The 27,713-nt window shown below is 35.9% G+C and overlaps 1 protein-coding gene across 2 annotated transcripts in view; it reads left to right on the top strand.

The window, feature by feature from the left end:
• The window catches only part of LOC133530850 (rho guanine nucleotide exchange factor 11), a 314,198-nt gene that overhangs the window by 235,179 nt on the left and 51,306 nt on the right, over positions 1–27,713 (top strand). For both annotated transcript variants that reach the window (XM_061868906.1, XM_061868905.1), the window contains 2 exons: positions 18,917–19,013; positions 21,225–21,353. In XM_061868906.1, coding sequence (XP_061724890.1) covers positions 18,917–19,013; positions 21,225–21,353 — 226 coding nt within the window. The remainder of the gene's footprint in view (positions 1–18,916; positions 19,014–21,224; positions 21,354–27,713) is intronic.

Raw genomic sequence — 27,713 nt, 5'->3', positions numbered from 1 at the left:
ATAATTTGTGGTTAGGAAATCAAACTAGTTGCGTTTAAAAATTACAAAAAGGACCGTAGAAAATAAAACCTTTTTTAGATAGATTTAGAAAACTTTAAACGGGGAACCTCTGAAAGTACTGCCATTAATGGCATTGAAGTCATATATTGTTCATCAATTGATATTTCTATTTCCAAGTTATTTTAGTCTATTTCATGATTGCTGAAACTATTTTTTTATTCAATTGTTTATGGTTATTGTTTTAAAGTGAGCAAATTACTCTCAAATTTCGCTACAATTATTGGTTCAAGATAAATTCTTCCAATCTCTCAAAGTTGATACTTAAATAAATTATAATGTTAAAAACTTAGCTGTTAACAAATACGATGATTGGGCTTCGATCACAGGAATTATATTATCGAACGAAGTGTCGAACTTTTGATAAACTCGTGTTACAGTAATTATCTATAACTTCAATAAAATAAACAACTTATGTTTCAGCGAAATGTAAAATTATCTGTTATGTTAACTACTTGGAAATTAGCGTCCAGATAAATAAGAGATTTGTTTTTTTTATCCCTTTAGTGAAATTAAGATAATAGTAGCTATTAGTGATTACAGTGTGTTTTAAGACATTTTATATTCTGTTTTTTTATTTTCTAAACTACAAAAACATTGATAGAACCAATACAATAACTGAGATAAACATGAACGAATTGACAAATGACTGTAGACCCAATGATCAAAGTTATAAGAGCTATGTGTTTGTTATTGTGACCGTTTTAAGCCGTTGACCGTCTGACACGTGGCGATTTTTTGCATTTGGACAAAGGCACATTAAAAAACGATGCTTAACTCATTTTAGGAGGTTTGTATAGAAGAGCCTTGTATAGCAGTTTAAATAAACAGATTCCGAGAGAAGGCAGAAATGCACTTACAACCCCACTGGTCTTGTGGGTGTCCATAGACGCCGGTAATCACTTACCATCAGGCTATCCATCAGTTTATTTGCCTCCTATTATAAAGAAAACTCACAGAAGCATGAAAACATTTATTTGTTAGCAGTAAACGTTACTCTAAATTAAATACTCTATTAATATCTTAGTGGTTTAGTAATTATTTCGGCAGCTTCTAATATAAAGTTAACAATATAATGGAACTTCAATAAACCATCCAGTTCTACTATACAGTCTGTCTCGTGGTCTGATTCACGCACAAAAAACGTAACCGAAAAATGTTCCGTTTGAATTCGCCAACGGTCCAACGGTCTCGCGGATGACGTGGTTAAGGGCGTAATTGATGGTGGTTTTTTCACTTTAGGGGATATCAGTAAAATTGCCAATATTTGTCCCAAAAAAAAAAACTTAAAAAGATAAATTTAATTCCAAAGTTTTCAACTTAGGGCTTAGTCTACTAAGTCAATGCTCTAGCATTGACAATATTCTTTTTTTGTAGTAAAATCTTTATTGAAAACTTGAATAAAATAAACATAGGCAGAAAACAGGCGGCGTTGTCGCTGGAAAGCGATTTCTTTAATAGCCTTTGGATAGAGTCAGAGATATATTACGATTTAAGAGTTCTTGATTTGTTTAATCCAAAGTATGAAGGTAAAGAATATGATTTTATCCTCTTGACAAGTCTTTTGAAAGTTTTTTTTTATCAAGAAAATTAAAATTGCTGGGATTTTAAATCCCGGACTTTCTTTTGAACCAGCTGAACTTTGAATGCAAATCTAATTACATTTCGGAAGCAGTCGTCTGCTTTTGCTTTTCTTGATACAAAATTAGAAGACTTGTTTTAGTAGTATGTAATTTCAAATATCATCCACTTTTTTAGTGAACTCCATTAGTATTCTGAGAAATATAACTAATTATCTCATTTACATAGCAGTATCGATATCAAAAAGATGAGACTACCGAATATAAGAATGACCTCATTTTTTTATCACACCAAAGCATTTTATAATTGAACGAACTACGTCATCCATTCATTTCAATTCCAAAATGACACAAGGGGCTTCGATACTAATAAACATACAGCACTTTAAATTTGCATACTCGAAATGTAACAAAAAGACAAAAATATACAGAACTTCAAAGAGACATAGATCATTTTAAAAATAAAGCATGAAACAATGATGAGATGACTCATGCGCATCGCGTATACGTTGAGAACCCCTCTGCCTGTTCTCTTTAGGAAACAAACGTAATAATTTTGAAGTATTCTAATAGCGTTAATTCTTTTTAACAGCCACGTAGCAAAGTTCTTTTAAAACGCCATGTGTGATAGTGATTTTAATTTAATTAAAGCCTTATAAATAAAACAGATTGCATTGCCGTTTCAATATCGGATTAAGTAAAATTCAACTCTAATTCTTTTCCAATTCAATCAAACTTCATATTTGGATACAAGCTTTTCCCTACTAATAGCAACGCTTAATTGAACTTTGTTCGACTTTTCACTGCAGTAAGGCTTACCATTGGTCAATGGTGTGGCCGATGATTTTGCATGCATTTCGGCATGAGTTGACCTTGACTAGGTCGATGGTCTACGAATAAGTGGGGGGTCATAATCTAGAATGAGGAAGTGAGCAAGGCGATTGCCGTTTAGGTGTGAGGGACATGCAAATGTAGACTAACGGCTGTGTCGGAAATCAGTGTTACGTGTAAAGGATTTAAAATATTTAATACGCGAGGTGTACAAGATGGTCGAGGCTGGACTTATACGTATTGCTAACATTAAATAGATATTGCTAAAAAAGAATAAATTTGAAAAGGTCTTCTTAGTTACTTCTGCTGCTGATTCAGTCTTTTACCTTCTCGTCAAATAATATTATAGTATAGCAATTAGAAATTGACGTCAATAGAAATTTAGAGGCATATTTACATTATTTAATGTTTGTACAGTTGGAGTTATTAACAGTTCTTATACCAACTAATTAATAATACTATATTCTCCAAGGCATCCCTGGGATGACACAGTGGTGTTCAGCTATAATTTTGGACAATATTTATTTATTTCATCTTAACATTACGTTTATAGGCACGCTAATACTAAAATTGTTCATGTTAAGTTTCTAATGTGACATGGTATTAAATGAAAATAATCTAATTGTAAATTGAAAATCAAGCATTTACTTTGCAATTAGGTAGGCCTCAAGGGCTCTTTTACAAGTCAATACAATATTTACAGTGACATCATATAGTGACGTGAAAAATACATAATGACAAAAGAAAACAGCGGCACTTGACTGTACAATAATGTAAATAAGCCTTGTCAACAGTTTAACTACTGTTACTCCTTGCGCAAGCGATTACTTTACCAAGTACACTGATAACGCAACCTGCAACAACATAAACAATCACAGGTTTATGGAAAAAGGGGGTTTGATATCCAAAATTTTGGATACCTAAATTATTTATTGGATTTGAAAAAATAACATTTCATTTGATATATTCTACTAAAGTCGAAACTATAATTTCATTTTTGACTGACATCATTCATATGTCAGATACGATTTATCAAGGGGAGTTTAGTGGGTTGGGTTTGGTACGCACCTATTTTTAACTACATAATGGAATTCAAAACCGGACTAGTAAAGGTAAAACCGAAGGTAATAAAAAACATAGGTATACATTTTAAATAATTATTTACGCATACCACAATCAGCTTATCTATTTACCGAACACTAAAACCGCATTTCAAAACTTGCTTAAATGCTCGCCTACTTTCAATAAAAACTTAAAGCCAGATTAAGATATGCCTAATCTGCATACACAGGAATCTCGTATTCAGGTTAATACTGTTCTCAAAACCAGTTCTAGGTGTGTTGACACCGACGCACTCGTAGATAACAGAGAAAATTATGATAAAGAGATAGGCCGTTAAGTAATACTTAATTGTGTTTATTTTGAGATGCCTACTCACTTTTACTAGACAAAAACAATGAAATATAGAACTTAATAGGCACTGCATAAGGTACTAATTTGAATGATAAAGTAAATGGAGTTATCATTGCAGCACTGTAAGCTATTTCATAAGGTCTTGTTTAACCCACGAGTGTACGTGAAATTGAAAACACTTTCACGTGTTTTACAAAAGACAAAACGTTTTACGTAAATTTAAATGTTTTGAATAGCACTGTCCACGTAGAAAGCGTCGCCTACAGTATTGTATGTTAATGTTAATTAGGATAATAGCCTTTTTGCAAAGCATTCGCCGTTCTAACTGCCGTGAGTCATTCTGTAATCTTGACATTGTCTCGTCATTCGACAATTGATTGATTGAAATACTTTTTGCACTGTCTGATCTCAGATCATTGTGTGATTTTTTTTATTGATTATTGCATATACCTTTAATGGTGCTAACTACAAACAAATAAGTGGCAAGGAAATCTGTAATGTCCTTTTACTCTAGAATTTTCTAACGCCTTTAAAATGTTCTGACAGAACGAAGAGATGAGAGCGACGAATCGTTGTACGAATCAGCTGATTGCCACAGTGACGCCATATCAGCCAGCGATGATGCGATCCCGAGACTCAGTAAGAGCCCCACCATGAGCAAGGAATCTCTTAAACTGGCCGTGACTGACGAGGAGGTTGATTTTGCAAAGAATAAGAAAACACACCGAAAAACCATGTCATTATCGAACCCTCTGGAAATTGTCAAGAACCTTGGCGATGACTGGTTCGATCACAAAAGAGATCTCGAAAAACATTCTGACAAAAAGAAATCTAGAGAAAGCCTTTGGAGTGAAGAGGAAAAAGACTCGGTTCATGGATCTACCACGAAACTAGAACAGCTGAGAAAAAACAGCAAGAAAGAGGATAAGAGCAATTCTACCAGTAGAAAAAGCAGTACCACTGATGCTCCTAAATCAAGGAAGAGTAGTAAAGGTTCCTCTGTTGGCTCTTTCTTTCTCAGAAGGAAAAAGACTCCAACGACTATCAAGCCAGTAGAAGCTGTGGCTGAAGCTATTGACAAAATTGTCAGTACGACTGAAATCCTAAATTATACTAGATCCTTTCTAGAAGAGGAAAAGCGACATGCATCACTAACATCACAAGATAGCAAACCCTCTGAAGACACCGATACTGACGAAGATTTACCAACACCTAAAGTAATCGGAGAACACAGGCGGAGATTGAGCAGACAGACTTCTAGAAGCAAAAGCAAGGTCAGAGGGAAAAGTCAGACCGTCAAAGTGAATACATTAAGAAAATCACATAGTGGGACTTTAAAGAAGTCAAAGAAGAAGATTAAGACTCCTCAAGCTGTAAGAAGTAGGCAGGCGAGTGTTGTAGAATCAACGCCTATTGTGAAGAAGAAGTTTGATACAAACAATACCAACAAGCAGAACTCCTGGCTGTTCAGCGGAAATAGAGGTGAGTTGATTTTTATTATTTATCTCATTAGAAAGTAAGGATTATAAGTCCGTATACTAATTGGCATAATTGGGTTCGATTTTGTTTAACCTCGATTGTCACTCCGGGATCCAGGTCATCTGCATATTGATGGCTTGACCATTAAACAATCGATGCGACCTTAGCGTGGTCTTGAAGCTTCGCGGTAGTCACGACATACGTTTGTCAGTTTGTCGGTCATCCGCCACTTCCTCGTCCTGTCTGTAACATCCACACTGCTACCTGACAATTTGTAAACCTTATTGTAAAGACATAAGATCCGCAATTGGCCAGTTCAGAATGTGTTTGTATTCGGTTTCATTTTGTGGTTGAGACGATTTATCATTCGCGGTCGTCGCGTTTAAGCAGATTAGGAGTACATCCATTATTACTGTAGAAGCTAATGGTTTTTTGCCTAATTCCCGTTTAGCTCTGGGTAGAGTTCTAGGACCCAAATACTTTTGCTTTAGATTCTTTTAAATAAAAATATACAATACTACATTTTAAACTGACCTTTAAAATGTTTCTTGTTTAATGGTGATAAGGTGTTGTGCACCTTATAATATAAAGCCCTCTACCGCGTCTGCCTGTTTGTATCTTCGCGATAAACTCAAAAACTACTGAACGGATTTTATAGTGATTCATGAGGAAAGTTTCGGTGTATAATTTGTTAGTTTTGTATAACCCGTGTGAAGCTGTGGCGGGTTGCTAGTAAATAAAAATAAATAAAGTTAACTTGTCTTACGTATAATTATATTTTTTTTTATAAAAGGTGATTCAATTGAAGAAGGCAATAAAGGAAATAACGAATTAGGCCTCACAAAGACTATTGATTGAGACAATTGCTCCCTGGAATTCACACATCACTTAACACAATGGAATCGTTTTGCAGCATTATAAATTCTCGTTAAAAATGCTTCACCTTTAAAAATATCTTTTACAGTACATATGGGGCTACTTTATAGCACTAGTGCGAGAAGTAGCATATTATGTTACTGTGTCGAACATTTAAAGGGCCATATGTACTGTAAAACGTTGTACGATACATGTGCGAATAGGTAATTCGCAACTCGTGTCGATTTAAAACACTCCCTTCGGTCGTGTTTTAATTTATCGCCACTCGTTTCGAATTTCCTATTTTTCGCACTTGTATCGTAATGTACTATATCTTTACTCGTTCAGATCTTTAAGCTGTGATGTTTCTTGAACATAATGTTGTAGTGTCTCTTCTTTACGACTCCTTTTTCTGAAGCACTAGTAAAGTTGAATTGTAAAATGTGTATCTATACTTTCTACGAGGAATTGGTACAGGTACTATTTTTTGCGAAAGTGGTTAGCTAAGTGCTGGTCTTCCTAAAGCCACAGAAATACGTACCTAATTAGATTGGTTTCCTTTGTAATTTGTTAGCTAACTTTTGCAAATAAAATATCGAATCTCAAAATATCTATTTTCTTGTTCTTGCTTTGGCAATAAATTATTTTTATCTCTCTATTAAGATTGTAAAAACATTAATTCTGGCATTATAAGGACAGTGTATTGGAATAAATCCACAAGTTGACTTTGACACGCATGTGATAAAAAAGTTTGTTTACCTAGTTGTAGTTCCAAACCAAACCTGTTTCTTATCTCGATGGTCTTGATGTTGATTTATACCTTATACTTGGAACTTAATACATTATTTATTAGTTTGTATCATACTCGTTTAAATCGCATTTGTTACTGTTTTAACAACGTTTGATATTGCTGAGCACTTTGTCTTGTCTTTTTAGCACAAGAAGTAAATTGATACTAACAATGCTGATGCTTTCTTATGGTTCCAGGTCATGGTTTCGGCTAGTCCATTGTAATCTTGTACAGGATATTCTGGCTAGCTTTCCCTATAATGTATGGCCTATAGTGTATGGTCGTTAGCAAAAAGCTTCTCATGCCGTTGACAAAATGCTCTTCATGTAGGTTAGCATCTACATATATGTGTATTGTGGAGAGTCGGTTGGGTTTAATATGTAGATCCAACTAGATTTCAATTGTATGGATCTGGATTGTACGCTTTGGATCCGAATTGAAAATCCAGGTGTTCATTTTATCGGTTTCACTGTGTTAAAATAAATTGGCGTATTTAATCGTTCCATCACCGTCCACACACGTTAATGAACACTATTTCTGTACGGACGATCAGTTGCACATTTTACAGCTTCCATCGGCTGAACTCTCTTGAACCTTATTGGCTAACACATACGGTCTATCAGTGGACGTTATGGCGCACCGTGACCGGCGGTAACATTCCGCAGGCGGTTGAAGGATAACGTTATACAGAGTGATTTCACTTTGTAAATACATTTTGAATTGGCCCGGGTATATAAGCCTGTGCCTGTGACTTCGTCCTCGAAAAAGTCGTATAACTCTTAACTCAGTACCCTCGTATTAACTTCAGTTTCTCTACAATATTGTATATTACATTGTGGATATGGTTGAGTGAGAGGGTGAGGGTATTTTCGTCAGTGTTCTTTACTCCCGTTTTTTCAACCCCATTACACCCTATTGGGGGCTTAATTCCGGGATGAAAAGTACCTTATGTCTTAGAACAGGTTATAAGCGAATAGTGTGACAGCATAGACGGACAGACATCATTTTTTGAAATTAAATAAAAATAAAATAAATTATAGGTTAGGGGCAAAATCTTCACAAATGATAGATAATATAATTTAGCTTAGATATTGTACTTACTTTTCAAAGTATTATAATATAAAAAGTTATTACACTAATATCATAAAAGAAACTTATCGCAGCCTATTCATAGAAAGTGAATTTGGCCCTAATGGTCGTCCACTTTCGATTGAATTTTTTGCACAGATTATTACCGGTAATTGTTCCCTGGCATCCATAGGCAAAGTTTCCAATGAGTCATAGCCGAGTAAAACACTCGGATACTAACTGGCTACTCATACAATTCTTATTACAAAGTCATAAAGTTCACAATTAAAGAGTATTGCTGCTACTTTGACAACCATGGAATGCCCAGCGATGATTGAAATACTAACAGCTATAAAACTGAATTTTGATGGACCTTACTTCATTGCAATAAAGTATACGAATGGACAATATTATTGATGATGGTAGCAACAATTCAAGATAATGATCTTTTTGCGTGCCCTGAAATATTCGCACAAAAAATGCACCTAGATCAACGGCCCGGTGACCGATGTTGGAATGAGAAACCAACAGTTATACGTATAAATAAAGACCTTAAAGGACTGGCACTTACGTCGCGACAGGTCGGGTTGATATTAAAATTTTGTTAAGAATGACATAAGCGCCAATTGCCCTAAGGTCCTTTCTTATAAGGCTATAGTTTATATAAACCACCGGGACGGTATGCGATAGGTCGTGTATCGTCAATGGGCCGCTTTGAACTTGAATGAGAGTCTTATACAGCTATTATTAAACGTAGATAGCACGTGTGGAACTGAATGGGCCCCAACCTGCAGGACAAGTATATGAGATGAATGAAATGAATGTGAACTAAGCGAGCAAAATGTTGGCAAATAATGAACAAAGCAAATAGGTAGAACTTTAACCCATACTAATGTTCTATTTAACGATCATTCGGGGTTAAAGTTTTAAAATATTTTCTATTTGTTGATAAATGGGAAGGCTGTGGTTCTTAAATAACAACTTCAAAAAATAAGTCATATAATGGAGAATGTTCTCTTATTTTGGAAGTAACTTAACCAAATAACTGTGTAATGATTTAGGCTCTAGAACTGAATACATTCAGACAGTCTCTTGATAAGTAAATTGTTTCTGACGCTGAAGATAATACCTGTAATCGGTCTTCACATTGAAAAATTGAGTTTACGAATTGCTGGTTAACAGTTTTGACTACATAAATTCTGAGGCCTATAAAAATGCAACTATACAATATAGAAGCACAGTGTGACCTGTTGATCCGGGTATAAAGCCATTAACAGCCCAACTCTAACAAAGCAAGCCCTTGCACAGGTGAAATGTGACACGAACATAAAGGCACAAAAGAACATTAAGGACAAAACGCGTAAAAGGCCATCGGAATGGAGGAAGGGTTTAAAGTTAACTTATTGCGCGTATATAAGATCTGCGGCGCTGATCTGAGAGTTTTCCGAGACAAATAGGGAGTGACAAAGGATTAAGATGACGTGGTTTTGTTGAGAAATAGTGGAAACAAACGCAATTGTGTGGGAAATGCTGTTAAAGCTTTATTTATACTTTATTATATTCATTAAACTTAACAAGCACCTATTGCGTAGGTAATATAGCAAGTAGGTAGGCAATGCATACCTATATGCATTGTCTATAATCAAACACGAATCTCAAAGTGACAGATAACAACGAACTAATTATTACTAATAGAGGCTTGTAGGACAATTATTTTTGACAATGGCCAATTGGAAATTTTGGAGGCAACTTTTTCAAGAATGTATTCCAGTGTTTCCATTTTTACTTAACTGACGTTATTTTTGTTTGTAAAAAAAGTTATTTACGGGTCTTCCATGTAAATTTGATTCTTAGTTACATATTGGACTTTCATAAATTCTGTTTTGCAATATGTTGTGGTAGGATTAGTTTAAGAATTGTAAAAACTTTTGATCCTCTTCCCGTTTTGTTTTTGTACTCGTTTAAATCTCTGGGTTTTAAGATTATCAGACATGTCAACAAGCAGTGCCAATAAAATGAATTTGTGATTGGAACTGGAACCGACGTCGTCACTACGACGAGCGTAGCTTTACGTTCTGGCAAACGGCCATTGGCGGTTTATTTTTCATTGAAATCCGTTGCATGTTCTACTTTATGTTCTAAAGATCACATTTTCCTCAGCTTTTCAATTGCAAAAACATCTTTGTTTACTGAGACATAAAGCTTACATTTCAGCGGATCTTAGCAGGGTATATATAAGTATAGGTCTATGTAAACATTCGTATTGTTTATCAGCCGTTGCTTAAATCGTTTACTAATAGACACATGTTGCCAATTATAGTTCTGCTGTACAATACCTGCGCGGTGACATCACATCACTGATCTATTGTAACCTGTTAGGTACTCAGGATGGAGATGGCTTTTTGCATTCTTAGCTGATGGTTTTCTTTTGTTGGTTATCAGGTAGATGACCGTTGATTGCTTAGTCTTGTGATATTTTTCAAATACCTCCTGGAATTAGTCGAATAAGAATAAGTCTTCGTAATGGATCTCCCAAATACATGATTTTTGGTTTGGTAACGTGCAAACATTTCAGTGCTAAGAGACCCATATTATTTCGGTTTGCATTATACCTACTATTTTTACTTCCAAATATTTGTTGTATAGACGTATTAACCCTGTCATCAATTTTATTCTTCCTTTTTTCCTTCAAAGTCCCGATATCAATCAGCCAACTTCAAACATGGCTGACAATGGCTCCCAATTGGGATGCGCGAGAGCACCTCGACGGGAAGTCGATATAAATACCCTATCCTCTTATAGCACAAGCAAGCAATTGGCTCAGGCCAGCTAATTTAATAGTGATCTCTGATTAACCATTGTCGTTAAGTATCTCGAAGTCACAGGTACTGGGAATGGGTACGCTCGCAAGCGATTGAAAATACAGTGGTATTATTCCAATTGGAGTACTAACAGAACACTTTTAACTGTCTATTGGTGGACCTTACGTCTTTGCAAAAAAGGTTATAAACTGTCAGTTAAAAGTGTGGATGATAGCGTGTCGTATCCTCGGGTGATCCGGTATAAGTGTGATCTTTGAAAACACATTTTCATCTTCAAGTGTCACACCAAAACTGAAAGTTAACAGTGAACTTTTGAATTTGCCTTCGAGTGGCAATCTAAATCTAGTTTACCTAGTCAATCTACTTGTAGTTTTGTGTACAGTTTGACTGCAGAGTGCTGGTGTAATTTTTAGATATATTTCTTAGCTAAATTGTACAAAATCCTATGCTATCCTGAAACTACGAAGCAAATACTCAGCTTTAGGCTTTCCGGATAATTATCCCATCATATTTTTCTGCAGCCATTTTGCCTGCTTTACTCTTTCCGGATACTTCATCGTGTTGGTCTGCAGGATTGCCAGGGTCCCAGAAATATGCATGTTGTTAGGGCTCAAGGTCTCATTACACTGGCACTAGAGCCCAAACTGGCCTGTGCGCGATGTGAACATGGCCTCACTCGTGCCGTGACTCACGTAGCTGGTTCGGATCCCGGTCACTTTCGGTGCTGATTGCTGATTGTCGTTTGGGGGATTAATGGTGCGTTTCGGTATTTCCAGTGCGGTACAGTCATCGGTGACAAGTGTGTGGTTGCTTTAAAGTTCGGATGTGCGGGAAGCAAGAGCATTTCCTGCATGAGCATGACTGTCCAGGAAATTAAAATTGGTTATTGATATACTATGTCACCACAGACCACCCAGGAAATCTTCTCAAATTAAGCGTAGTAATGTTTATTTTATATGTCCATGTGACTCTATTTTCAAATATGTGGTACATATTTGTTATCTTAATCATATTCTCAAATTGGAACCTCCAACTATTTCGCATGAGGTGTCATCTAAAAGTAACAGAAGATCGACGATTAGAGTAAGATCTAAGTGCTGGGTAGTTTATTAAAAGCGCAGTTATTTATTTCTTTATCATTTATGAGGAGAACCGTTGTTTAATTTCCCAGTTTACTAATCTTATATTATATATTTAAACGAGCAATTCTTGTTTATATATATATATATATATATATATATATATATATTTCGGGGATCTCGGATCCGATCTGCTGAATAGTAAATATTTCCTTAATAATAATTGCATTTGGGTTAGATTGATCATCGGGATATCAGAATAATGTTGAATGTTTACTTATATTAAACAGCCTCTTATTTCAGTCATATTATTTCCCTTTTGTCGCAATTATTCTACTTTTCATTTCATTTCATTTATTTGCCATAAATTGTATGTTTACATAAGATAATACATTTTTATAACATGGTGTTTGCTCTCAATACAATTTTACCAGATCGGTGAAGCATAATTAAAATAAAATATTTACTATAATAAACTACCTAGCATGCAATTCATTTTATCTTACATTTAATTTCATAAAGTACTCGTTAAGGCTATGCGGGCACAGCACAATATGGTATTTCTCTAGACTAGGTAAGAATTTAGTAGGTGAAAGTGACTTAATTTCGGTCGGTAAGTCGTTTTAAATCTTTGCCGCAACGTGCCTATGGCATCTCAGAAACAGCTGAACGTCATGAGCAAATATTTTATTGGGCATATGCAGCCTTGGTCCATCAATACTGCTCATGTTTAGTATTTACTTTATAATCGTTGTTTATTTTTCTTGCATTGTCATAATAACAACAATCTGAAAACAATTTCTTAAACATATTAATGAAAACAGAGTTATAAAAATGGTACTCGTTCATTCAATTCCGAGAAATAAAAGCGAAATAACCGCAACGACGACACGAAAAGGTCAGACTTCAATACCAGTAGGCTCAATACTCTTCTCCGAAGCCAAATTATCCTTGTGCTTCACAATGACGTCTTCGTTCAATTGAGTGAAGGACTAATTTATTTCTGAAGTAGTACCAACAACACCATTTGTAGACCTTAAGACAGTGCAGGAAGGGTTTACCAATGTTAGTTCATTTAGCTCATTAGGAAGCTCAATTAGAGTTCGACTTAGAATTAGGTCTTGCAACAATTTGTATCGTGTTTGTGTATTATGCAATGGAGACCCACATTTTATTAGTTTGCTATGAGTACGATTTTTAATTAGTTGTCTTCATTTTGTGTTAAATTTGCCAAGATTTTTGTCCATGTAAGTCATTATTAAGCATTTGTTACCTCAATCGCATGGTAGAATATTTTACTGTAGTCTCAACAAGTATTTTCGAGAATGTTCCAAACCAGGTCCTTATATTTTTCTTCAATTTACATTATACATTGTCTCGTAAATAAATGTGGTCACATTAACAAATTGTTGTATGGTCGGTAGAGTTAGCGTCATATTATTTTTATATTCCACGAAGAATGTAGCTATTGAAATTTCTGAGGAGTACTCGTACGCCTAAATCTGACAGGTTACCATTTTCCTGTTAAACCTGTTAGGATTACCGTTAAGATGGCTTTTCCGTGACTCGTGCTTACCGATGAGATGCATTCTCAGTATGCTTATGATTATTATGCTTACAATTTACCTGTGCATATTTAATATAGCTTTCACGTTTAGTTCGAATGAACTTGATATCTTATCCGATATTCACGTAAATTCTAATTTTCATTACTTTCAATATACAGCTTTTAATTAGCTTTCACCCTGAACCTTATAGTTTTCAAAGAGATGACGAATTCAAAAACATAGATGGATGTAGGAATTGTCCATAAAATTAGACATATTATATTTCAACGACAAATTCTTGAAATTGAATGATTCTTCCTCAACACATGGCAATTTAGTCACAAAGTGACCCATTTTATTTGCTCTTGCGTCCATCCATCCAATTATGAATTAACTATTGTCTACCTAACCTAAGTATGTACTTATTCGCATTGCGATCTTTCGTCCGTTAGCTATTTGCATTAAGATGAAATACCAGCTGAGCCCTTTTTCAATTTGAGAATTTCAGGTAAATGTCTTCGTCGCGCTGATGAGGACGGCTCCTTAAATTAGTGCGATAAGGACAACTGCAGCTTAGGCAAAACAACCTGCGTAAAAATCTCAGAAATCGAGGTTATGTTCTCGACATTTTCCTCCTCCAAAAGTTAACCAATCATAACGAAATTTTGGAAACGGAAAGAGAAAGAAATGATCTATGTTTTTTGCGTTTATTGTTGCCAATTTTGTATTACGACGCATTTATTGACGGTTTTTAGCGCGTTTTGAAGTAAAGTAACTAACCTAGTTCTTATATAAAAAAAGAATATGAAAAAACCAAAACGTACAAACATTAATAAAATATTCATCTAGAGCCAAAATCCATAGAGGCAAATGTCCAGTACGTTTGTATGGAAAAATGACCACTAATAGTGAACCTACGTCAGTGCACTTGAAGCATCGATTACAAATGCATAGGATCAATTGAGGATGTGGGTCGATTTATAAATTGTTACAAATAACTTAACTGATGCTTTATGGACCTTATCTCGTTGCATTAAGGTTTACGATTGTTAAATCAATTGTGTCGACGATACGGGCATTGCAGTATGATGCAATCAATTTAGCTTGAGATTAGTGTTGAGTGATTTTAGTGTGTCAAATGACCTAATCTCGTGGACTGTTTACTTTGACTTTCGATATGATTAATGAGATTTTCTCAATTCATCTTTTTTATTGCAATATGATGGTCATTATAAAACAACATTTGTCAAAATTATTTGTGTAGTTAAGCTAAATAAACATTATCGAATGTGGAAGGATGGTCCTTTATAAATTTGTTTCAAATCTGATACGAGGAGGCGTTTCTCATAATATTTTATGCCATTATGTCATAAAGGTATTGATTTCGGTCATTTCGTTTGACATATTGCTCATTATGCTTTTATGAGTTTCTTATATCTTAAGTTGGTTAAACATATATGATTTGTGTTTGTCTCTTTCCTTGGCTTTATTTTTACTAAATTTCCCTATTTTTATTTTCTCGATTGTTTCGTTTTCTAGTTTAAGATAAATCTTTAAAAGTGCGAGCAAGGTTGCTTTTCCATTGAATTGAAGGTTTATGTCTCTTTTGTTTCTCGTGTTAGTTTCGTGTTGTGTCAGTCAGTTTTCTTTTTATGAGATGGTTTCGTAAGCTGCGTGTGGAACTAAACGATTAGTTAATTCAGTGAATGAATTAAAGAAAATTAACTTTGGAAACTAGTCCACGTGTACCATCGCCCACAGTGTTAACTGTCCATTGATGGACCTTATTACAGGAGGCATAAGGTCCACCGATAGACATACAGAAGAGTATTGTTGTTTGTACAGTCAGCTATATAGTTGACCCCTGCTGGATAGTTGGTCATTGTTCAACTATCTTTGCAGCTGACTGTCCTTTAAGAAGCACTGCGAATATTCTCTCTTAATGTTGTACAGTGAGAGACTGATGGATATTGATTTATATTGAGACTACATCTGCAAAGAATTTACTATTCCCGTTGTTTATTTTTGTAAGTTTCTACAGTTAGCTCCCAAACCATGCCCTGTTTTCGATAAGGAGAATTCCAATTGAATCTAGGTCGTTCAAACAGTGTTTACATTCCGACCAGTTATAAACATGTATTGTTTTATGTATGCTCGATCAGTGTTTTGTAAATTTCTATTTGAATGTTTAAGAGTTTGTATTTATCTGGTAGCAAATTTAAATACGAAAAAAAAACCCGTGTCATTCTCATTACCATGTTCCGTGTGCGATTATAATCTACAAATGTATTCAAAATCTTGAAGAGGTATGTCATGATTCGTGGTTGTATTTTGCTCCAAATGACATCATATTGCGTACTTAGTTACTTAAATGAAATAATTGTACGTCATCTTATCTTTTTTTAGTTCTGTTTACTGTCATCCACACTGTTGCGAAATCTAAGTGGATTTGCACAAATAACAGTGCTTCTCGGCTTCCAGTTATGTTTACTATACCCCCGTTGTGTAAACCTTCCTGTGCCGGCGCTGTTTGATCAGGATATTATGACATGTGTGTTGTAATGATTGTTTTGCTTATGGCCTTTCTCTTGCTTACCGGTGGATGTAATGGCTTTCATGGGTTTGTTGTTTGTATTATTATATTTGGAAAAAACAGTGTATGTGCCACACGGGAATATGTATATTGAAATCCTTAGATACCTATCTTTACTAAATGGTTATATTCCTCTACTAAAAATGTATAACCAACGTCAAAATACATATGCTTTAGATTTTAAGAACACATCCCGAGTGAATCATTTGGTTAACATCGAAAATGCTGTTGATAAAGTCATCCGGTAGGCTACTGAATGTATTTACTGCTAAAATAAACGGAACTAACTGAGATTAGCCCGCCTATCATATCAGTAGCATTTTAGTAAGTAGACAAAACCTATCATTCATCATGCGTATTATATTTTACTTTTTTGGTCTTAAAATGTTCCAAAATCTCAAGATTTTTTGTCATAAGTATATTGATTTAATTCTCTATCTTCGATTACTATCTTGTGTCATAATACAATCACTTAATTGTGTCTTTACATATAGTAGTTGTTCCTGTAATTGTCTGCTAATTATTCAAGCCACATCGGAATGCTGAACATTTCCCTCAGTTCTATTGCTTCTATTATAATGGGACACAAACGTGTCGACGCTCTGTTCCGTTCAGAATAGGATGAGATCATCGCTAATTTATTAACACTACTGCACTTCGAATAGCGGCTTATGGCTTTAGCTTCTTAAGTAACTTGTGATGTTTTTCATCCTGAAGACTAGATGACTTATTGTGGTGATGAGTATTTGCGGTAAGTTTTTGTGTTAAAGCACCATTTTGGAATTATGTTAATGTTGTTTTTAAAACCAGATATTTTGAGATTAAATCTTACTTGAATTTGCAATTGGGCTGACGTAAGATTACAATTTATCATTAATCCTTATTAGACTGGAGGAATTTATTTGGAGATGGGTAAAACAAATTTATAAAAACCTAGCGACTTTCCATAATTTTGTGTAAATTGTAAGTTTTGTTTCTGTTTTGATAAATACCATGACGATGACAAACAAGCGTACGACCCTCCTGATGTTAGGCTGCCACGGCCACCGCAATCGACATTTGCAATTCTAGTAGTTGTTAAGTGTAAAAAAATAATACATATAAATAATTTTGGAGCCAAATAAAACTGTTAATTAATTAATTACGGTTTATTCAGAGCTATACAACATGCGTTGCGTTACATAATATGAACGGCAGTTCATATCTCAGTGCTGCCATTGTAAACAATGTGACAGATTATTATAATTTCCAATTGTTGCCTATCTCTTCCTTAACTATGAACTGGAAGTTCGGATTATATAAATAATTTATAAATAAATAAATAATAATTTAAATTCCCGGGTGGCTTCCCTTAAATGAAATTTTGGAATCCTTACTCATTTCAATTACAGTATAGTGACATAAAACTGTTGGTATTTATTACAAATTATTATAAATTTTTCTTAGTTTAATTTTCCCAGTTACATTATTCAATTACCTTCTTTCGCTTCTTGAAATCATTGTATAAATTGTCAATTTCAATTTGTTCTATTGTTTTTGTGTCATTATATCATTCTGTTGTTTCCTATTCAATAAACTGGACGTCTTTATGACTCATTTGAGCTACGAATGCTGTTTAGCGGTTAATAAGACTAGATTATAGCAGGATGGTCTCCAATTGTGACTAAAAACGTTAAGAACATTTGTAATTCGTTTATTATGTTTGATGTTTCCTTATTCGTTTTTATTGAAAACATTTTTATTTTTACAGTCAGTGGTAGGTGTTTCTTAATGAGTTGTGCAAGTTGGTGGTTTGAATTTGGATTTTAATTCGTAAAATTGACTGTGATAGTTTTTGCCTTAGACATATACAATAATTTTAACCATTGAAACATTATCGCTCTACTCGACAACATTTCCATCTTCACCACTGAGATGGTTGGCAGTCCTCAAAATTGTGCGTTTTTCTAGAAACGCCGCACAGCTAAACTGTGGAATGAACTGTCGCCTGCGGCATTTCCAGATCGATACGACCTGCAAGAAAAGAGCATACCTTTAAATGCCGGCAACGCACTTACAACCATCCATCGGGTGTCCATGGGCAAGTGTAATCGCTTACCATCAGACAATTCGTCTGCTCGTTTTCAATTTACAGCAGAGTTTTAGTGTGTCTTTCAGTGGTATTGGTAGTCGGTATAAGTGGCTGTAATTTTTCACCGTTAACTATTCGTGTGGGTATTTCGTTATTGTTCCTCGTGTGGTCAGTATTTATGTAAATTATAATTATTTCGCACTGTCCAACGTTATCCGTGCGGTTGTTATCAGCGTGACATTGAACTCTTTCCGCGGTGACAACATGTAGGTTTGTTTTATATTTACTTTTAGGTACATTTGCTCTATTTCTTTATACAAATGAGTTGTATAGGAGGGTTGTCGTTTTGCGAGGGAATATCTATACTATCTTTTATAGATTAGAAGCTTGCCTCGGTAAGTAGCGTTCGATTTACTTTTACTAGATGGCGCTGAGGATTTCATTTTTTGATTATTCTTTTTAAATTTACTGGTAACTATACTATTACACCAATAACAGTATATACTCTTTGTCACTTCCATTATGTAATATCACAATTTCATTTAAAACTTGATTGTATAAACAATAAACAATTCTGTACTCATTTGACGGATTGGAAAAATCTAACTATCATTTTAATACAGCAACATAAAAACAAGCATTGTAAATAATTATACAAAGAGTATGGTCTGTTATTAATATTTCAAAAACCATATCTTTATCATAATTGTAACGTAACGTTGCTTACGCAGGAGAATCGAAACGAGAGGGCTCTTCCGAAGAGCCAACAGCCCCAGAACCAGAGACGGAAGCCACTGATGCCAGCAAGGACCCGCCTAAGGACACCAAGTAAGTACCGTAAAACTTGATAAAGTATAATAAACACACATTACTTGTCTTCATGAACGTCCTCGAGTTATTTGAATGATCATCTCACTACTTGCCTCGCAGGATCTATAGTCGGATGAGAGGCTACCGCGAACATCGAAAATTAAATTTACGTTATCTGGGCTATAACCGCGAAAATCGAAGTTCGTCAATTGCGGACATTTTTCTCTGTCACTATAATTACTTCTTATTGAGAGTAAAAGAGAAAGATCCCCGCAATTGGCAGATTTCGGTTTTCGTTTTCTATTGCTTAAATATACAAGAGCGTAATTTCGACAATATCGAAACTTAGGGGGCTCAGGAGCGCTTCGTCCACAATCCTATTTCGTCACCTTTTTAAATCGTCCGCAATGCCACGTCGTCAGCATACAATTCCTAAATTGTCATCTTCCTAATTTATCCACATTGCTGTATTGACTATAGTCCCAGATCTATATTCCTATTTTGATCACAATGCCAGCTTGTCAACATTATTGCAACATCCATCATCCTGACTGCCTTTTGTAAATTAGACAACATCGGCACTTTTCATTAGTTTTGCATTGGTTTCTTCTACCGGTAATTTTTTATTGGCTTGTCATTTAGACCTCCACCAATTCCAGTACTGTAGACCATATAGGAATGTGGATGAGTTAGAATTGTGGACCACATAGGAACGTGGACAATATAGGAAAATGATGATATAGGAATGTTGACGAATCAGACCAGTGGACCACATGACAATAATGTTAATTTAAGCAGGTGAAGAAATAGGATTGTAGACGAAGGGCCACTTAAAAACCGTCTACCTCAATTAACAGAGGGTAACGGAGTTGTTCCCTAAATATTTTTCGTATGTAGATTTAGTTTTAGCATAGAATCGATACTACAAAATTCACATAGCCAAAATTCACAAAGCTAATGACTTTGCCGAGTTAGAGAGACAACAACATTTCGATTTTCGATGTTCGCGGTAAAACCCTAGATAGCACGTAATGTCTAAATGCCCTTTATAATTGCTACGTCCAATGCGTTGGCGTTGGCACTAGCAACACTCAACTGACTAATGGTATTCCCTATCTCCTTGCAATAAGATTCAAGATAATCATTTTGTTGTTGGGAGTACATAAAACACAACGGTGACTAACGTCTATATCTAAACGATAGCACAAAGGTTTTGTTTGTAAACAGTGTAGTTTTGCTGCTATTTTTATACCTACGTGCTGTTAAAAAGTAGATTTCATTGTAGTTTGAAGGGTGGACATTCGGTCTGTGTTGAAATTATTGACAACGATGTGACCACTTCCTATCTCCTTATGTATACTGTTAAAGGATTTTCTGGCACAAAAATGTATAGGTAATTTTCAAGTCTATGAGTATATTTTCGGAAGTCGTCATATATGAAACGCCATCTATTGTTGAATTAAAGTACGGTGCTGTTTTGTTTACGCTACTCACTCATAGATGGCGGGGCTCATAATATTATAGCCTTAAATTCGGCAGCTGAAATAGATGGTGATATACGGCATTTACGTTATGCGGTATTTAATTATAATATGGGGTTGTTTCAACCAACCGGTTGAAATATTTTCGAAATGGCGCCGGCATAGGTTCTCAATCCTTAGAATTGTGACAATTTTATGGTCTCGATTCTACGGCCTGGATGCTAGCCCGTTAAGCCAAATTTCAACAAAACTTCAGACAGGGAAAACCTATGCTGGCGCCTCTTTGCAAACCCTTGACAGTTCCAAACCCCATTTCGCACTAAGGTTAGATCGGGTAAGAGAAACACATATATGTAGGGAATATTTCCCCTTGCCGCGAGCAAAATAAATTACGTTCCTCATACCCGACTTGACCTATACCTAACGCGTCTTAGTACATTGCGCACTCAATATCCGTACATTTTATATTTACAATGGGGTACGCCGTTTGAAGTATTTTACAGATGGTGCCCGTGGTTTTATTTGTTAATATTACGAAGACAATCGTACCTTGTGTCAAATTCTTTTTAAATTTGTTATCTAGATGCTAGCCTAAAAGGCAAATTACATAGAACAAAACTAGAAATAGGTAAAACCTATGCTGGCGCCATCTATAAAAACCTTTGACAGTTGCCAACCCCATTTGATTCCTCGCGTAGCTCGTTAGCGGGCTGTATACAGTGTATACTTATCGTTTTTATCCCTTCAGTTGGCGCACAGCGTCATCTGGCGGTCGCGGCGTGAACCGCGCAGAGAGCTGCCGCGAGCGCGACCCGCCCCGCCGCGGCAAACACCGGAACGCGAGCGACCCAAACCGCCTCACCGCGCACAACAACCAGTAAGTACACGATGTTAGCGATAGGTGGCGCTGTTGCCAAAGTTAAGGAGACTGTGTTTTTCGGTAGAAAAGTTTATCCTTGGTATGTGACAATCTTCGAGCTGTATATTCATACTAATGATTTTTTTTTCTTACAAAGGAAATTACGAAGAAACCTCTCTTTGTTGTTACTTAAGTGGGTTTTATACCAAGTTAACTTTTTATCGTAAAACACTCTGAAACTAGTGTGATCGTTAAAGTAAGTCAATATGAAATTCTTTGTTTAACCAAGGTTCTAAGAAGGAATGGCTTCTATAGTTTCGCAAGAGTCGCCTGTCACTGTCAATGCAGTATAGGCAGAGATAATTATGTTCTATTTTTATGAGCTAGAAGGTATTATTATCCCAAAAAAGGGATGATTATAGTTTTTTTAATCGACTGTTACTGACAAAAGTGGTTTGCCATATTTAACTGTAAATGGGTTATGATTTATGATTTATGATGAAATTGACATAGAAAAACTTTAATTCTCTTCGATATTTTCATAATATTGACTTGCTTTGACGGCCCACTATTTATATTCCAGATATTGAAATACCAGAAATACATTTTGATGTTCACCTTCGATATTATATCAATTCGTTTGACGTTAGTTCCCAACACGTCCAAAACCAACAACCCGCCATCTTTTTATTTCAGCTATTTCAGAAACCAAACTTAATTCCTACTGAGGTAGACATGAGAAAGACTTATCTCAATTGTGGGAAATCGAAAATCAACTTTATTTCACTTGGAATAGGGTTAAGTTTCAATCGGGCGCGTTTAAATGCGATGGTAGTTTGTATGTAAACAAACGAATTTCAACAGTATTGTTTACCTGAAAGAGTTTATTTTTATTTGGAATCGATTAATTCTTTAATTTATCTAATCTAAACGCATCATTCGATAGACAACTTTATGACTCTGATTTTAAAATCCAATTTCCATTGCGTATAACACTAATACCTTGGTCCATATAAGTTGAGTCTGGTATTCCGTACATTTCTTTGTGACTAAGGTTCTTGTTATATTGGTTTTTAGTAACGTTTCAGTGTAAAGGTATTTCAGAATTCAGTGGCCGTCGTGAAGCGATCCCGTACGCATTGCGGTTGCAATCCCTTAACTTTATAAATAATTACAGTGATTTTAGTGAGTTTTAGTGATTTTGTTTGAATTGAATTAAGGTTTGATAGAATAAGATAATTTGATACATACATGTAGGTGAAAATCGAAAATTATCTCAGGTATCACAGGTGTAAATAAATAAATATATAATACAGTAAATTTACTGGGGAAACTAAGACTACTTCATAAGATACTTTCATAATATAATTAAACAGCTTTAACTACAATGAAAAGAGCACTATAAAGAAACTTCTATTGTACTGCGGTAACTTCGAAATCGGGATAATTATGTTTTTAACACGCGTTTATTAGATCGACCTGTATGTAATTAACTGGAATGGAATCTGAGGTTTAACCATCTTCCAAGGATCGTAGCGTCATGAAAATTGGCAGCTGTGTAGTTCTGATGACAATACAATTTTTTTTTATACTACGTCGGTGGCTAACAGGCATACGGCCCGTTTGATGGTAAGCAGTCTCCGTAGCCTATGTACGCCTGCAACTCCAGAGGAGTTACATGCGCGTTGCCGACCCTAAACCCGCCCCCCCCTCGTTGAGCTCTGGCAACTTTACTCACCGGCAGGAACACAACACTATGAGTAGGGTCTAGTGTTATTTGGCTGCTGTTTTCTGTAAGGTGGAGGTACTTCCCCAGTTGGGCTCTGCTCTAGATCTGGAATGACATCCACTGGCTGTGCCCTACCACACAAAGCGAGATGACATTCACAATGCCCATATTACCTCTCTTATGGACGTAGTTTAAGGACGTACCCGGGTCCAATAATATGGTGCTGTCGAACTGATCTGATGATGGAGCCGGAAGATATGAATTGTAACTTCATGAGGGAACATCGTATCACAGCTGTGTTTGGATTTGTTAGAAAAGTCTTGTAATGAACTTTGACCACGAATATTGGAATATCGTATGATAGCCGTGTTTGTATTTTTTACGTGCATTTATAAAAGCGTGTTTTTCTATTGTTTTTGAAACTATTAATTTATTGTACTGTAGCTTATGTTTTGCTAAAGTATGAATTACGTTTAGTTTAGCAGATGTTAACGACTATCAAAATTACCCGAATTACCTTGTTACATATTAGTACTACAGTATCGAACGCATACCGTCGATGAAATATAATGGTTAATTTGAATGATAATACAGAAATATGCGGCCTTCTGAACGTCGATATTGGAATGACACATGTTTTCTGAAGAGAATAAGTATACGTTATTGATCTACTCCGCATGATCTTATTTGTATTATTACTAGCTTCTGTTCTGTCCGCGTCTTCGTCTGCGTGGAATATGGTAACGTCACTTGCCGGTCCTCAAATTATATCTCCATACCAAACTTGTCTAAATCGGTTCAGCGGTTTAACACATTCAGTGCCAGCGCGTGCTACGCGCTACGAGCGTAGCCGATAACATGGGAAAATGCGTATGTAGCGAAAAGCGACTACGGACTGAGCGCCCGCCTGGCGGGTTGCTGGCAGTGAATGCGGCGTGAAGCTACTCTATATTTGAACTACTTTTCAACTTAATTCTTTTGTCTGCGATATATATGTTTTTTTAAATACTACGTCGGTGACAAACAAGCATACGGCCCGGCTGATGGTAAGCGGTTACCGTAGCCATAGGTGTTACATGCGCGTTGCCGATCCTAACACTCCGCACCCTCGTTGAGCTCTGGCAACCTTACTTACCGACAGGAACACAACACTATGAGTAGGGTCTTGTGTTATTTAGCTGCGGTTTTCTGCAAGGTGGAGGTACATCCCCAGCTGGGCTCTGCTCTAGATCTGGAATGACATCCGCTGTGCTGTGCCCTACCACACAAAGCGAGATGACATTCACAGTAGCCATACCTCTCTTTTGGACGTAGTTGAAGGACAAACTATGAGGATCTTATGACAAACTATGACGTTAAATTACCTCCACAACTTTTTCCTACACCAGATGTGTGAGTTTTCTAAGGTTTCCCTATGGTGTAGAGTTATTCAAACTCGTCCCGGAACCCTCCCCTCCCCCTTACTCAGGTGTTTTGCGCTCCATTAGTGGAGAAGCGAACGGTAACGAGATTTGTCTAGAGGGGGAGGGGGCAAGGGGGTGGGCACGGACCACATGTTGGAGTAGACACTGCAAGCGTTCGTACAATCGCCATATAGAACCGGCCAAGGTGTAACTACTATGAGCCCGTATCATACGTTCCCTTAAGAATAAAAAATGCAGCGGTATTGAGAAACTCCCGTTATTCCCGTAATCCCGTAAATATTGATAACACAATTGCGCATCCGAGTCACAAGTCCCCTTAACAGTTTTAATTAACAGACAAATTAAAAACTGAGAAAATTAAATCCATTCTCAAACCTGGAGAATACCTGAAACCTGGAATTATCTGAACACGCCTCCATTGTCAAGGCGTCAGAGTGTGTGTTCATATATTTCGGAGCACCTCGGCCGCTTCGATATATATGGTGGCGACTGTACATAGCGTGTCTTTATAGATGATGTGCGGTTCAAAGGATATTCCTTCCGCGAAAACTATTCCCTGGGGTTTCTTAAAGGCTTTAAAAAAATAGGTTTCTTAGGATACGCAGTGTGCATGTGACATTAGGAGTTGCAGGGTCGAGGCACTACGGTAGTCGTTTATTACAAGGCGCATTGTATGTTTATTTCATATTTTCGTGGTAAAAAATATCAGGCTTCGAACACCGGGTGGCGCTCCCGTTCACAATTAATTTAAAATACAATACAAATACTCTTTATTGCTCATCGATAACAATTGAAACAGTACATCCATATTAAGCATTTAACTTAAAATCTCATATTGTAGACAACAAGCGGTCTTATTGCTAAAGAGCGATCACTTCCGGACAAACTAAACTTACCTTACCTACCTACTTTTAATGAGTCCTTGTTGAAATTGAAATCGTAAGCATATGTTTGAACTTGTTTTTAAGTGTATTTCTGAAAATTTTATTTCATGACCGCTGCGATTCCGTTTTGTTAGTCTAAACTAAAGGAATGCGGGGCTTGCGGCGTCTAGTTCAATCTATGGTCTGTGCGGGTGACTTCTACGAACCTCGTCTTGGCGGATTGAAGTTTTAATGGAAAGCTTTAGATTTAAGACGATTTAATTCTAGGATTGAGTAAAGACGAGGTCGGACAACTTGACTTGTTATAATGAGGGCGATACGGCAATTTCACCGGTGTTTAATTATTTTCGAAATGTTTCAAGGGTATTTTGGTTAAATCTGCCCCTTTGCTGAATGCTGAATGCAGATAGTGAAATTTTCTGATATTATAGCCGTGGGTTGTTACAAGCTAAGTTGTATTAAAAAAAAATGTCACAGACGATTTACCTTTTTGGTGATAATTAGCGTAAAAATAATGCTATACCTCATTATTTCGACTTTCAGTAAAATCACTAAGTAACTGCCTACTTATACATATTATGTATGAACTGTATGAGATAGATTGTGTTCTGAAGACGACATAGGATAGTTTTTATCACCGAAATCATTATCCTGCACAGGCGGAATCGCGGGTAGAAGATATAATACAATACAATAAAAATATTAACTATTGCTCACCAATATTAAAAGAAACATAGTTGCAGTGAAGCACGCCTTACTCTGTATATATATCACACCCTGCATACATACCCCGCGATTGTCTATTGTCGAGCACGTATTGTCCATACGTTAACCATAACATCGTATATTGTACTCATTACACTATTTATACAAATATCTACCGTAACTCTAAAGCACAGAGTTTATAATTCTTTGGATCTAAGTGCGGATTAGTTGGGTATGTTGTACTCATTACAACGTTTTTACAGTTTTCAACCTTAAAACTGAAGAATAGAGTTCATGATTCAATACCAGTAAGGATTAGTAGGGTGTGCGAATGTCAACCCTAATAGAAACATATAAGGCGTTGAATTTAGTTGTTATGCGTGAATGCTTGTTGAATGGAATTTGAGCTTTATGGTCAAGACATAAGGTGCAATTCTGATGGGATATAAATTGCAAGTGATGGTTACATTTCCTACATTACATTAGTAGTTCATTTGTACAGGCATTGAAACTGAAATGGGTAAAAAAGCAAACTATGAATACTAGTAAGATAGCTATTTAGTGGAGTTTATGTCATTTTCTTGATACTTGCTTAAGTATGTGTTATTTCCCACGTAAATTAAAAAGTATTAATGAAAAAAAAAAGATTTAATTCCGACTTAAATATCAATTTCTTTTGTTTTTGTTGTTGTGTTGACTGTCAGTTGACTATGACCTTATGAAATAATGCCCAGGACACCGGATTTTCTGATGCTTACTGTGGGGCTTAGTCAATTTGTGTAAAAATGTCCTTTAATATTTATTTATTTATTTTACTATACATTAACCAAATTGAACTGAAAACTGTTCGTTTTCAATATATCGAGCCAAACGACGATTCCGAAAATATTGTATAAATATGTGGGGGTCAAATCACTAACTATACTTAATTATTGGCCTTCAGTTGAGAAGTACTGAATACCACAACTTGTATTTAGAGACAACACCTCGCATATAATTATAATATACTACGTTCACCCCCTTAAGCGATGGTTTCCGGGATGCACTATCATATGTCCTTATTCGGGACTCAAAATATCTCCATACAAAATTTCATCTAAATAAGTTCAGCGATTCAAGCGTGAAGGGGTGACAGACAGAGTTACTTTTGCATTATCATGGATTAGTTTGGATTTTAGAAAATGGCGGACACTTTTTTAAGTGCACGAGTAGATTTCATCATATGAAACTGCCTTGTTGGTATACCATAGCTACGTGTGTTCGGCCCTAAGATACGGACTAATTTTACGGGGAAATTCAATAGGCTGCCTATAAAGCCTTTATAGCGCAAAAAAGGTGCATAAGAAATACGGACCTTCGTTCTTATCCGCTGCTATCGATACTGACTGTACACGTAAGTGATACAAGAACAGAGAAAAGAGCATCAATATTCCGCTTTATAAATCTCCCGCGGGAAATACTCGATGAATATATCATTTCGATATCGGTTTCACCATTCACCACTCTTGACGTCTCGCTTTCGGCCTTGCTTATGTATTGTGAATCGGGACGGTTATGTGTATATGGAAATGCTCATAGTATTATAAGGAACGGTAATATTGATATTGATGGTTACAACAGACAGCTCTAAACACAA

Source organism: Cydia pomonella, chromosome 24 (assembly GCF_033807575.1).
Source record: "Cydia pomonella isolate Wapato2018A chromosome 24, ilCydPomo1, whole genome shotgun sequence".
NCBI classification, from domain to species: Eukaryota; Metazoa; Arthropoda; class Insecta; order Lepidoptera; family Tortricidae; genus Cydia; species Cydia pomonella.
The sequence above is the reverse complement of the archived record's forward strand: the minus strand, read 5'-3'. Positions and strand labels throughout refer to the sequence as shown.